Source organism: Trypanosoma grayi, assembly GCF_000691245.1.
Source record: "Trypanosoma grayi strain ANR4 Tgr_303_V1, whole genome shotgun sequence".
NCBI lineage: Eukaryota > Euglenozoa > Kinetoplastea > Trypanosomatida > Trypanosomatidae > Trypanosoma > Trypanosoma grayi.
The window spans coordinates 7,262-18,755 of NW_008825922.1; the positions used below are offsets into that span (position 1 = coordinate 7,262).

General features: G+C 52.0%; 7 protein-coding genes across 7 annotated transcripts; all 7 read right to left on the reverse strand.

Annotated features, from left to right (window-relative positions):
• On the reverse strand, positions 1–1,191 carry DQ04_03031040 (hypothetical protein; the record flags this gene model as incomplete). Its single annotated transcript, XM_009312446.1, has 1 exon — positions 1–1,191. A coding segment is annotated over one exon (1,191 nt), but the record flags the coding sequence as incomplete, so codon positions are not given.
• Positions 1,192–1,515: 324 nt separating this feature from the next.
• DQ04_03031050 (hypothetical protein) lies at positions 1,516–2,439 on the reverse strand (the record flags this gene model as incomplete). The annotated part of the gene is made up of 1 exon (XM_009312447.1): positions 1,516–2,439. The coding sequence occupies one exon, from the start codon at positions 2,437–2,439 to the stop codon at positions 1,516–1,518; it is 924 nt and encodes a 307-aa protein (XP_009310722.1).
• A 319-nt stretch (positions 2,440–2,758) lies between these two features.
• On the reverse strand, positions 2,759–3,007 carry DQ04_03031060 (ribosomal protein L38; the record flags this gene model as incomplete). Its single annotated transcript, XM_009312448.1, has 1 exon — positions 2,759–3,007. One exon carries the CDS (start codon positions 3,005–3,007, stop codon positions 2,759–2,761), a length of 249 nt encoding a protein of 82 aa, XP_009310723.1.
• A 327-nt stretch (positions 3,008–3,334) lies between these two features.
• DQ04_03031070 (hypothetical protein) lies at positions 3,335–3,799 on the reverse strand (the record flags this gene model as incomplete). Its single annotated transcript, XM_009312449.1, has 1 exon — positions 3,335–3,799. The coding sequence occupies one exon, from the start codon at positions 3,797–3,799 to the stop codon at positions 3,335–3,337; it is 465 nt and encodes a 154-aa protein (XP_009310724.1).
• A 2,151-nt stretch (positions 3,800–5,950) lies between these two features.
• Positions 5,951–8,062, reverse strand: DQ04_03031080 (fatty acyl CoA synthetase; the record flags this gene model as incomplete). Its single annotated transcript, XM_009312450.1, has 1 exon — positions 5,951–8,062. The coding sequence occupies one exon, from the start codon at positions 8,060–8,062 to the stop codon at positions 5,951–5,953; it is 2,112 nt and encodes a 703-aa protein (XP_009310725.1).
• Positions 8,063–8,480: 418 nt separating this feature from the next.
• DQ04_03031090 (hypothetical protein) lies at positions 8,481–9,407 on the reverse strand (the record flags this gene model as incomplete). Its single annotated transcript, XM_009312451.1, has 1 exon — positions 8,481–9,407. One exon carries the CDS (start codon positions 9,405–9,407, stop codon positions 8,481–8,483), a length of 927 nt encoding a protein of 308 aa, XP_009310726.1.
• Positions 9,408–9,818: 411 nt separating this feature from the next.
• On the reverse strand, positions 9,819–10,937 carry DQ04_03031100 (protein kinase; the record flags this gene model as incomplete). Its single annotated transcript, XM_009312452.1, has 1 exon — positions 9,819–10,937. The coding sequence occupies one exon, from the start codon at positions 10,935–10,937 to the stop codon at positions 9,819–9,821; it is 1,119 nt and encodes a 372-aa protein (XP_009310727.1).
• Positions 10,938–11,494: the final 557 nt, after the last annotated feature.

Consider the following 11,494-nt stretch of genomic DNA (forward strand, 5'->3'; position numbering starts at 1 on the left):
CTGCAGTTCAGTCGAACTAGCACGCATCCGCTCACGCAGATCATCGCGCTCCGCGGTCAGCTCACCCAGGCGGCCCTGCAGTTCAGCCGAACTAGCACGCAGCTCATCGCGCTCCACGGTCAGCTCACCCAGGCGGCCCTGCAGTTCAGTCGAACTAGCACGCAGCTCATCGCGCTCCGCAGTCAGCTCACCCAGGCGGCCCTGCAGTTCAGTCGAATTGGCACGCAGNGTCAGCTCACCCAGGCGGCCCTGCAGTTCAGTCGAATTGGCACGCAGCTCATCGCGCTCCGCAGTCAGCTCACCCAGGCGGCCCTGCAGTTCAGTCGAACTAGCACGTATCCGCTCACGCAGTTCATCGCGCTCCGCAGTCAGCTCACCCAGGCGGCCCTGCAGTTCAGCCGAACTGTCACGCAGCTCATCGCGCTCCGCGGTCAGCTCACCCAGGCGGCTCTGCAGTTCAGTCGAACTAGCACGCATCTGCTCACTCAGTTGGTGTAACTGCGCTTGCAGCTCGAGCAGCTCTGACTGTGCTCGGGCCCGGGCCTCCTCGGAGTCTTGTAACTGGCTAAATAGTTCTTTGGGTTTGGTTTGTAATAAATGTTTCTCGGGGTTGATCTGTGCTACTTCTTTGATGCCATGACTGTCTGATTCGTTGGCAGCTGTATTGTTCTTGTCATTAGTGAGTTGCGCAATCGTTACACGGAGCCCATCCAGCTCTAGTAGGTTTTTTTCTCTTTGTATTATATATTGCTCGATGGTATTTGCCTGCTTTGCCTGTATCTCTTTGTGGGTGTGCCTCTCTGCAGCTAGCTCCTCTTCGAGACGCTGAATTTGCTCGCGTGCCTGTGCGGCTGCCTCGTGTGAAGAGACCGTCTCTGCTGTAAAGGCATCGGTGTTGTTGCGTGTCGCTATTGAAGGCGCTTGTTGCGCTAGTGTTCGTTTCATTTTTTCCTTTTGTCGTTCAATAAACTCAAGACATCGCGGACAAACTGGTTGCGGTTTGTTGTAGTAGTGTCCCGTAATACTATCACAGGTGCGCACGCATTTGGAACATATGACAATGCCGCAGCGGCGGCAATTCGTCTTGGAACTGAAGATTCCAAAAGATGCGCCGCAGTCTTGGTACTGGCAGTACTTTGTCTTGGATGGCGCCTGCCAGTGAGTCTCCGGCAGCACGCCCGTGATGGACATGTGTGATCGGCAGTCCTTTCTCTTCACAGAGGAGAAGCGGCAGCAAAACCTGACGGAGAAAAAAGTAGGCAAGAAGTGCAAGAAAGGAAAAGAGAGAAACCGCTGCACGTAGCAGACAAGAAGTAAGATATAAGAAACGCAAAAGTTAATGCATCGCTGAAATGCCCGTGCACCAAGTCAATAGCATTGACACCTCGATGTCCCTGCTTTGTCTCCCGTTCGTGCTGCCAGTTCTAGTCCAATTCGTTGTTCAGGCACACTGCAGTAGAGCATAGTGAAAATGCAGGCACAGTACATCCTTCTTGAACTACGCTTGGTTCTTCATCATTTCCCACCCTTGGAAGCCACCCTAAAACTGCCCCTTCTTTCGTCATTCTTGTTTAACCACTCATCATAGTCGATCAGCCGCAGGTGATTAAGTTCCGCGCCGTACAACACAGACTCGTTGAAGAGAACGGCACTCACCAACAGTACGAATGGAAATACGAAGAAAAAAGTAATTTGTGACGTGTTCGTCATGCACTTTTTGAAATCATCCTCTTGCACGTCACGCATGTATTGTACCCCTTTCGTAAGCTGCAGGGTATCCCGCTGCAGCTGCAGCAGGAATTCATTGCGTCGTTGCCAGAATCCATACGCAAACGCATACCGTTGAGCGTCTGTGGCAGAAGCAGCACCTGCTTCTGAAGGTGTTTCAGAAGTCCGTTGTGAGTTACATGGCACATACACTGATGGACCTTCGCCAGAAGACATCTGTTGCCGCTGCTGCTGTTCGGCCTCCTTCCCAATTCCCTTCCATTGCGCTCGCCCACCTGCTCTTACCTCCACCGCCTTTGACGTGAATGAAGGAGGCGGAGCCCTGTGGGGTGTGCACGTCGTACCAACATCAGGGAATAGCGCACGAATCTCCGGGAACAACTCTCTCGCCGTCTTCGCCCTTCGCGCCCTGTTACTGCGACTCGACGCCGAGAACACTTTACTGGCTGTGCCGAAGGCCGGCGATGCCATGGGTTGCTGCCACGGACGTCCAGATGACCGCACTAGCGTCTCTTCCGTACCCTTGAAGGCTTGCGAGAATAGCAGCCTCACGTTGTCACGTTTATCTGCCCGGCTGGGCGCTCCACTCCGTGGTGTGTTGGTCGCCGCCTTTGCAGAGCTTACACACCGACGCGACACAGCCTCTGCTGGCAGCGACAACAACACCAGCGGGAGGAGCGAGTGGGGAGTGGTTGCTCGGGCGCAGCGCATTGACGTGGCGATGCAGTCAACACACGCACTCACTATTCCCTACCACTGTGCAGCCTTCCCTCCTTCCTTTGCAGTAGACACAGAGCAAACAGCAAGACGGGATGAAGAGAGATGCAGAGACACACACACACACACAGAGTGCCAAACATTTCATTGACGGTGCAGAGATGAATGAGGGCCATAACCCCTCACTTCACCGCAACCACCACCACCCATTCCGAGAGAAGTAAAAGAAGTAAAAACATGAAAAGAGCCACACACCAGTTGGAGAATGTCGTTCTTGTGTGCACACGCTCCTCCGCCCTTTGTCGCCTCACGCTTACTTGCTGCCGGCGTTCGTCTTGGCGTGCGAGCGCGCCGTGACGGTGATCTTCTTCACGGAGGGATGAATGGAGCGCTCAATCTTGTCCGCCTTCTTCTTGTCGGCAATCACAAGGGTGTAGAGGTAGCGGCTGCAGCGCACCTTGAACTTCGTCACCTTGGGGTTGCGCTTCACCTTCACGCAACGCGCATCCTTGCGGGAGCAGATGGCGAGGAACTCCTTCAGGTTCTTGATTTCGCGGGGCATCCTTCGCGACGACAACTCCTACCTATCACGCAGGGGCGAGAAAAAACGAGAATGCAAACAACTACAGTAGCAGTAGCAGTAGAACCAGCACACGCACACACAAACACATACAAACTGTCATGAAGGCAAAAACAACACCGTGCACGACATCCCCCGCCATCTTGTTAGCAGTGAGGAAGACAAGGACAAACAATTGCCCAACACCAAAGTAGCATAAGCTAGGGCACATACCGGGGGGAAGAGAAAGGCTTAACAGTCCATTGCTACTGCTGTTGCATCCCCTTCATTCCTCCTCTTCCTCTACCTCTCCGGTCCATTCATGACACCTCAATTCCGTCTCTTCTCCGCGAAGAGAGGGTCCGTGCTCACCGAGTCGTCCTCGAACAACTTGCTAGAGTAGACGCCCTTTCCACCGTACGATGGGATATTTAGGAAGTCCGGATCATCCACCTGCCGTCGCGGCTTCACCAAATAGCGATCTGCCTTCAACTTTCCAGACTGCCGCGCACTCGTCTCGCTCTGCTCATCCAGAGTCTTCTCCGTCGCGAACTCCATTGACGACAAGTAGTACACAAGTTTGTTGTACGCCACAAAGAACACCACGCATCCCGTGGCAAAGAGAATCGGCACACGAAACTCCTCCCAACAGAGGAACGCAAGCCCCCACAGTTTCACGTTCCCCTCGTGGTCGTAGAGAATGCGCCGGTTACGCTCGCGCGAGATACGCTCCTGCTCCCTATCGCTGTGCTGGCGGTAGTTGCTGAGACGCCACAACCGACTCCGCCGCAGCATAACAGCAAACGTCACACAGGTAAAACAAAAGAAAGACAGGTATTCCCCTGCGTGTATCTACTATGTACCTCCTGCCCCTACACAAGCAACTTGGGTGGCGTGAAAGGAGAGACACATGCAATACGGTGACAAGAAAAAAAAAACACCACTAGGCCTCGATATAGCACGCGGGTACTTCGACCGCTGCAACTGTGGAACAACAGCTCGTGTACCCCTGAAAGAACCGGTCCCAATAAAAACAAGACAAAGAGAGTCAGTGACAATCATGGAGTTGTCGCTATCCAAGACTGGTTCACCAGAGCGGCAAGTCTCTGAGGGCGACGAAACCGTGACGAAAACGGCAGTGTGGCACACAACTAAAACAGAAACTAAAAACACATGCACCACGTGCGCCGGAGTGTGCCGCCACCATCTGCGCTAATGTGTCACCGGTAACCAGTGCAGAAAGCCTAGCAAAAAGAGAATAGAAGTTCCCACATCAATACCCACTAGAGAAGAATCAAACGCGTTCCTCGTGACATTTTTTTTTCTTTTTTGTCCACAGAAAGACCAATAATTGCTCTGCAGCGAAGGCGTACGGCGTTGCGGATTCCCTCTAGTGACAAACCACCAAACTACCTCTCAGTGCCGCACTGCCCACCCTGGGAGCAAAAGGTAAGCGGCATCCCTGGCCGTGTTTGCATGATGGCCGTTCACTCATCTTATGCGACTGATGTTTGGTCCTCTTCATTACCGATAAAGACGTTCATGCCATAAATTAGAAATTGTTTTTCTTGTTCTTTTGCATCGGCCTGTGCAGGAGGAGTGTCTTCTACCAGTGGCAGGATCCAATACCACAGCACATGTGTCCGTCACCTCTTCAGATTCATTACCTTCAGGTGCAGCAGGAGCCAGCACATACTTACAGACATTAAAACCTGTTTAAAGAGGAATACGCCGGTGACGGAACCACACATCGTATAGCTGGCGTCTGTAGTCATGGCACATGCTGGGGCGGTGTTCACCAAAGCAGCTCTTCTGTTCACCCCCTTTCGCTTCAGCACTACAGCTGGTGTGGCATGGGGCCACCTGCGTTGCCACAGATTCATCGTCGCAGCTTACTTGCAGCAGGCCCGCCAGGGTGTGTCAAGGTACACACAAACGGAAGCCCAGCATCACTGCCTAAACGAGCCCCCCCCCCTATTCGTCAGAGGAGGCGGGGGCGCAAACCTCCGCACTAAGATAACAAAAAAAAGGAATACAACACTACAGAGTAAGTGTGCGAGAACCCCCCCCCCAAAAAAAAAGGACCTCACAGCAGGCCAAATGGCACACCAAGATACACATCCATCGCGCTCGAGAGACCGCCCGAGAACACAATACACGGACTCGCAGTTCGAAGGGGCGCCGCCAAGAAGAGTGACAAGCACCCCCCCTCCACGCACAGCCTCCGTGGTGCGCTACCTCCCCTCCGTGAAGAGTTAGAGGAGAAGACAGCCGAAACAAAAAAAATTCCAGCATAAGTCTGCTGGTTATGAGCACACACGCACACACACACACACACACACACACAACGAGAGCCCGAATAAATCATTTTCCTCGCTTAAAAATAACAGAAACCCCCAAACAGTTTTCTCTTTCCCGTGTAGTGTGTCCATTCCCGCAGTCATGGTCCACTCCGCATCTTCATCGACAGAGCAAGTGACTCCCAATGAAAACCTTTCGGTGCCGATCATGGCGATTGGCCATGAAGTGAATATGAGAAACGCGGAGAACAAAGCAAAACACAATTCCACCAACACATACAACTTGCGCGTGCTGTAGGCTTGGCTCGCTCTGCTCTCACCTCTCTTTTCTTCTAGTTTTGCTTCAACACCTTTTTAGCATTCCCTCCTCACTTATTTACTTTCTTTGCATGGAAACTTTCACGCTCACACGACACCCCTCTCACACAGAACGGTCGCACACAGCAGCGACACGCAGCCGAGCCTCTACAGGCAAAGGAAGCCGAAAACAAAAAAAAAAAAGAGTAGCTGCAAAACAGAGGGCCTATGGGGGAGAAGAAAACAAACGAAAAACAGGCCAAAAGAAAAACTACAACGAAAAATCCGCAACGCTCCCTTCTCCACGCAGAACTGTGAAAGGAAGGAACAAAAATCAAAAAAAAAAGTGCTACACATCATCAGCAAATAGTTCTTCAATAATTGGTTTGTAACGCTCCTCGATGACGCGCCGCTTCAACTTCATCGCCGCTGTCAACGTCTCGTTCTCTGGAGTCCACTCGTCCGGTATTAGTTGCACGTGTCGTAGAACTTCAAAGCTCCTGCGGCCGGCCTTCCGCGCCGTTGCCTGGAACGACGCATCCACTTTCTCGCGAAACTCCGCACTGTTGAGAATGGCAGGGAATTCTCCAGATATATTGTTCTTCTGCGCAAAATGCATCGCGAGCTGCTCCGTCGTCAGCGCCAGGGCTGCGATGTAGCTGCGGCTGGGGTGCACCACCACACACACGCCATTGGGTGTGCAAAGATCGTTCTGCCCATACATTGCCTCGAGCGTCTCCATCGCAATGTATTCCCCGTTTGAATTCTTCGCCAACGCCTTAACACGTCCTATGATACGCACCGTACCATTATCTTCGATGCTGCCCACGTCACCTGTATGGAACCAGCCATCCTTGTCAATCGCCTCCTTCGTCAGTTCCTCCTGTTTATGGTATCCCTTGAACAGGAAGGGCCCTCGCAGCAGAATCTCGCCCCGTGGCTCCGGCTTGTCGGTGTGATGGTATACCGCCGTGTCGAGGAGCCGAAACTCCACTGACTTGAGCGGCTGTCCGACGTTGTCATATTGGAGGTTTCCGGTGCGTTGGATACCGCCACAGCACACTGTCTCTGTGAGGCCCCAACCCTGAATGATCATACCAAACACGACGTTGACGAATTCCTGCGTCAGAGGACTCATTGGGCCACCACCTGTAAGCATCACATGCACACGACCCCCCATTGCCTTACGAACTAGGCTGAAGATCTTTTCATTGAAGAACGGTGTATCTTTCCCCTCTTGTAACGCCTTTAGACGAGCCTGGTACGCACGGTCAAATAAAGTACGCTTCAGCGTTCCAGGCTTGGGTAATTTGGCTTCCACCGCCCTCTTTATTGTGTCAAATACACGTGGTACAGCAACGACAATAACAGGGCGGTACTCTGCAAAGTCTCCATGTGGCTTCGCAAAGTTGTCTGTCAAAGTGCGCGGATGACCAAAACCAACAATACAGCCTCGGGCGAATAGAACGTTCAGCACGCCGAGCTCCATAATATGGGCAAGTGGGAGGTAAGAACAGTATGTTTCTGGTTCCTTCGCTTCGCCAAGTAGGTCAAACACGCGCTGGCCCAGCGCAGCAAAACCAGCTCCAATGCTTCCGTGAGTGTGTCTCACGCCCTTTGGGTTTCCTGTGGTGCCGCTTGTGTACATGACAAGCGAGATGTCATCACAGTTTTCAGAGTTGGGGAGGTTCGCTTCTGGGAGGCTACTTTCCTCACCTTTCTTTAGAACATCAACCCAACGGTACACGGTGAATCCTGATGTGTCTGAGTTTGCTGGAAGATCATCAAGGTAAATCAGCTTCGCATTGCTCACACCCGACTGCTTCATCATTCCCATGAGTTTCGGGACACTTTTCCCATTACAAATGATGGCACGACATTCTGTCTCCTTCAATGCGTATATAAGTGCGTCCTCCCCCAGGTTTGCATAAACTGTCACAGCAATCATATGGCGCGACCATATAGCATTGATGGTGCAGAACCATTCCCAACGCGTCTCTTCATATATAGCTACATGCTGCTTCGCCTGCAGTCCAATTTCACAAAGACCCTTGCCCAGGTTGTCTATATTCGTCCAAAACTGCGCATAAGTTATTGTGCGCCGCTCAGGCTCAAAGACATACACTTCCATTTTTTTGGTTTTGCCGTTGCTTTCCGTGATAGTGGTGCACTCAATTTTCTCTAGGACACGGTACGCCAGCGCTGTCTTGTTCGAACGCTCCTTGCACACAGCATACAACCGCTGCGATGGTATCTCGTCATGGTAGTACTTGTAGACAAGCTCTTGATGTTCCTTATCCGAAGTACCGGCCATACGGTATATTGCGGAAGCATTGGGCTCTTCTGTGAGAGGCACAGGCTCAGCTTGCTTCGTGAGCAGCTTGAATGCCTGATACTCGGGGTAGTCGATGAGACTCCACTCGTTCTTCTTCTCCATCACAGAAGCTACACAGCCACCCATCTTTATCTCTGATTATATGCACAAGTAACTCTTACCGTATAATTCAGGTATGATACGTAACGCAGTAAGAATGTGTCTGGAGTAACCTGTGTAAAGGAATGGGTAGATGGAACCAAACAAAAAACGAAACGAATGAGAAAAAAAAAACGCAGCATTACACAGAGAAAAGGAGAATACAAAAATAACAACACATACACAGTCAGTACATGTACTGACCATGAAGAGAAGACACCAAACAAAAAAGATCATCGGCCAACAAGAAGCTTCAACCTTACCCCTCTCACACATTCACTCGTGCACCAAGGGTCACAGACACATATACAAGCCCAGCTATACTCACCCCACCGCAAAAAGCTACGTACACCAACGCCACACCCACGGATTCACGCACACACAAACAGACCAAGCGGCCAAGTGGCTAATCCGGTGTCATACCAGGGTACAGTGTCACGTGCGGACCAAGGAAGCGGCCGGCACGATTCCAAGTTGGCGGGATCCAGAAGATGCGACGGCCCTGGAGTGTGGTGTGCGGCGACATGATGTTGCCACGGCGCCGCCGTTCCAAAGTTTGCTGCGAAGCGCGAGAAAAGAACTTCAGCCGAGGCTCTAGTGACAGACGCTCTTCAAACTGGAACAGCGGCGGAAATCCCCACGGCGTCATCGCCTCTGACCGCTCCACAATGCGTTGGTACAGCTCGAAGTAAGACGACATGGGGCGGCGCGTGAGGCCCATCCGCTGCATCACATCGGCTGCAGCACTGATTCCCGCCAGCCGCGTTGCCGCGCCGCCCTCAAGCTGCCGCTTCGCAATCTCGCGGTACGCCGGGCTGCGCACCGCCGACTCGTAGAATCGGAAGGCGGTGCGCTGCGTCATCTCCCCACTCGCAACGGCTTCCGCGAGTGTGCGCAAATGGTTGTACACAAGGCGAGAACGCACGTCACCTGGGTTTAGCACCGACATAGCTGTGTGACAAAGCCAAACAAACATATCGTCGTTCTCCGAGAGTTTGTCATACACCTTCTTGAAGCGACGACCCGAGATGAGTTGGTCGTATGAGGCACCCTGAATAAACTCCACTAACGCCTCAAACTCTGTGTCACCACGTGCCATGAGCTCGCGCCGGGACCGCTCACCCTCAAGATTTTTCGGGATGTCCTGAACTTCACGCATTGCCTCGCCGCCAGAAGAGAAGCGTGCCTTCTGTTTTTCCTTGAGCGGGTCAGTGGTGAAGGAGGCCTTAATGAAATGCGCAGGATAGTTAGGTGTTGGGTGAATCGGCACAATGACACGCCGCTTCGCCGCGAACATCGACTTGTCGCGAAGAATACGACTACATTTCATCATGGTTGCTGCTTCTGCTATGTATTCTCTGTGTAACTATTGCTACTACTACAACCAACGCCACTACCAATGTACCCTGATAGACGAAGCAAATTTATCAACAAAAAAACAATGTCAAGCCACCGCTCCCAATTCCTTCCTCCCCACCTACTGTACTGGAGCCCCACACGCACACACACACACACACCCAAAAAAGGAGTGGCTCCTCTATTTATCTCTCCCCCTGCTCCAGGAGGCCGAGAACACGAGAGTGAGAGGGAGAATCAACATGAAAGCGAGAGAAGAGTACGCCATGGGTTAAGAGTTGCACAATACTGCAGTCTCAACATTGAAAAATAGACAAGGATGTGTGAAGAAACGGAATTTGAAAAGTAGCGCGCAACATCTTTACGAAGTAAGGCGCTTAAAGTTTTCTTAGCCCTCATCTTCGCCAAGAAGGAGCTGCTCCGAGAAAACCGGTACCAGCTCTTCAACCTTCTGGACCACATCTTGTAGAGAGAGAGAACCAATGGACGAAAACTGGGGCATTGTTTGCTGTTCATCCTGCGCTGCGATCATTTCATTGATGAAAGCACGGCAAGGCTCAAACCAGGGGTGAAGAAGCGCCTCATCTGGTGTTGGTCTGTCACGTGGACTGAAGGAGAGCATCTTCTCTGCAAGGTCAATGATGGGCGACCCCTCCGTTTCTTTCCCTTGAAGAAGCGGTGAGTGGCTTAACAACACACGCAACATGGGTGCACACGGCCGCCGCTCAATCACGGAGAGGGCGTAGTTCCTGGCGTTCACAGAGGCCCGGGCGAACGGTTGCCCCGGCTGAAACACCGACGCTGGAGGAGTGCCGACGAGGTGGAAGATAAGGTTAAGCTGGTCGGCGGAGTCGTTGCACTTACCAGGAAAGAGGTGGCGGCGCAGAAGAAGCTCGCACAAAATGACACCAACGCTCCACACGTCGTTTGCGGCGTCGTACTCCGCGTCGAGAATGATCTCTGGAGCCCGGTACCACTGCGTCACGACACCAAAGGACAGCTGTTCATCCGGATCAAAGAAGCGACTCAATCCAAAGTCACAGACAAAAACCTGTGAATTGTAATTAATGAGTATGTTTCGAGAAGAGAGGTCGCGGTGGAGCACCTTGCAGCGGTGCATTGCACGTAGGGCGAGTAACAACTGACATATTATGTAACGGACGACGTTCTCCTGGAGTGGTATGGACTTATTTTTCACCACAGCAGAGAGGTCAGAGGGGATGAAGTCCATTACCATGTACACGTCCTTTTCGCGGCTCGTCGGACGGAAGAGAAGACGGCAGCCAACCACCTGCTCGCAAAACTGCAGGTTCTGCAGGATCTCGATCTCACGCAGCACACGACGGGCTGTTTCCTCACTCTTCGCATAGTTTGGTATCTTCTTGATGGCAATCTGGTCTGTTCCATACATTGCCTTACACACAACGCCGTACGATCCTTGTCCAATAATAGACTCTACCTTGAACACCGGTGGAACGTCAAAGATGAGAGGTGCGTCGTTGTTCATGGTGCTCACCCCTTATATTTGTTCTCCTATAAAATTTACTCAAGTGGCACACACAGGCACACACACACACAACGTTGACGAGCGCAAGTTACTTCTCGCACTAGTTGTGTGCACGTGTTACCTGTTCGTCTAAGACACGAGAGTGGTCAAAAGAAGAAAAGAGCGGCACATTCATAACATCAAAGGTGGGCCACACACACACGCACACATACCTGCACTGCAAAGAAGGCCCAATACACGTACGAACGCGGATGTATTTGTAGTTTCCACGATTCAAGAATACAACAACTCATTGAAGATTTTCACCAACGCTTCAAAAAGTATTTTCATTCGTTGTTGTTGTTTTTTCTTTCCTGAGGCGCTCCTGTCGATCTCACAGTTACGCTTTCTTCTCTTTCTATTTCTTCTTCTTCTTCCCGACGTTATCGCGTTTTCATGCGCTGGCTCCGTCCTGTTGATCCTCAACCCATCCGGTCTCACCTTCTCGGCGGTGCCGTTGTTTCGTCTCGCACCCCGCGCGTGAGGGGGCGTGAAGGGGAGGGAGGAAAGGAAGGAAG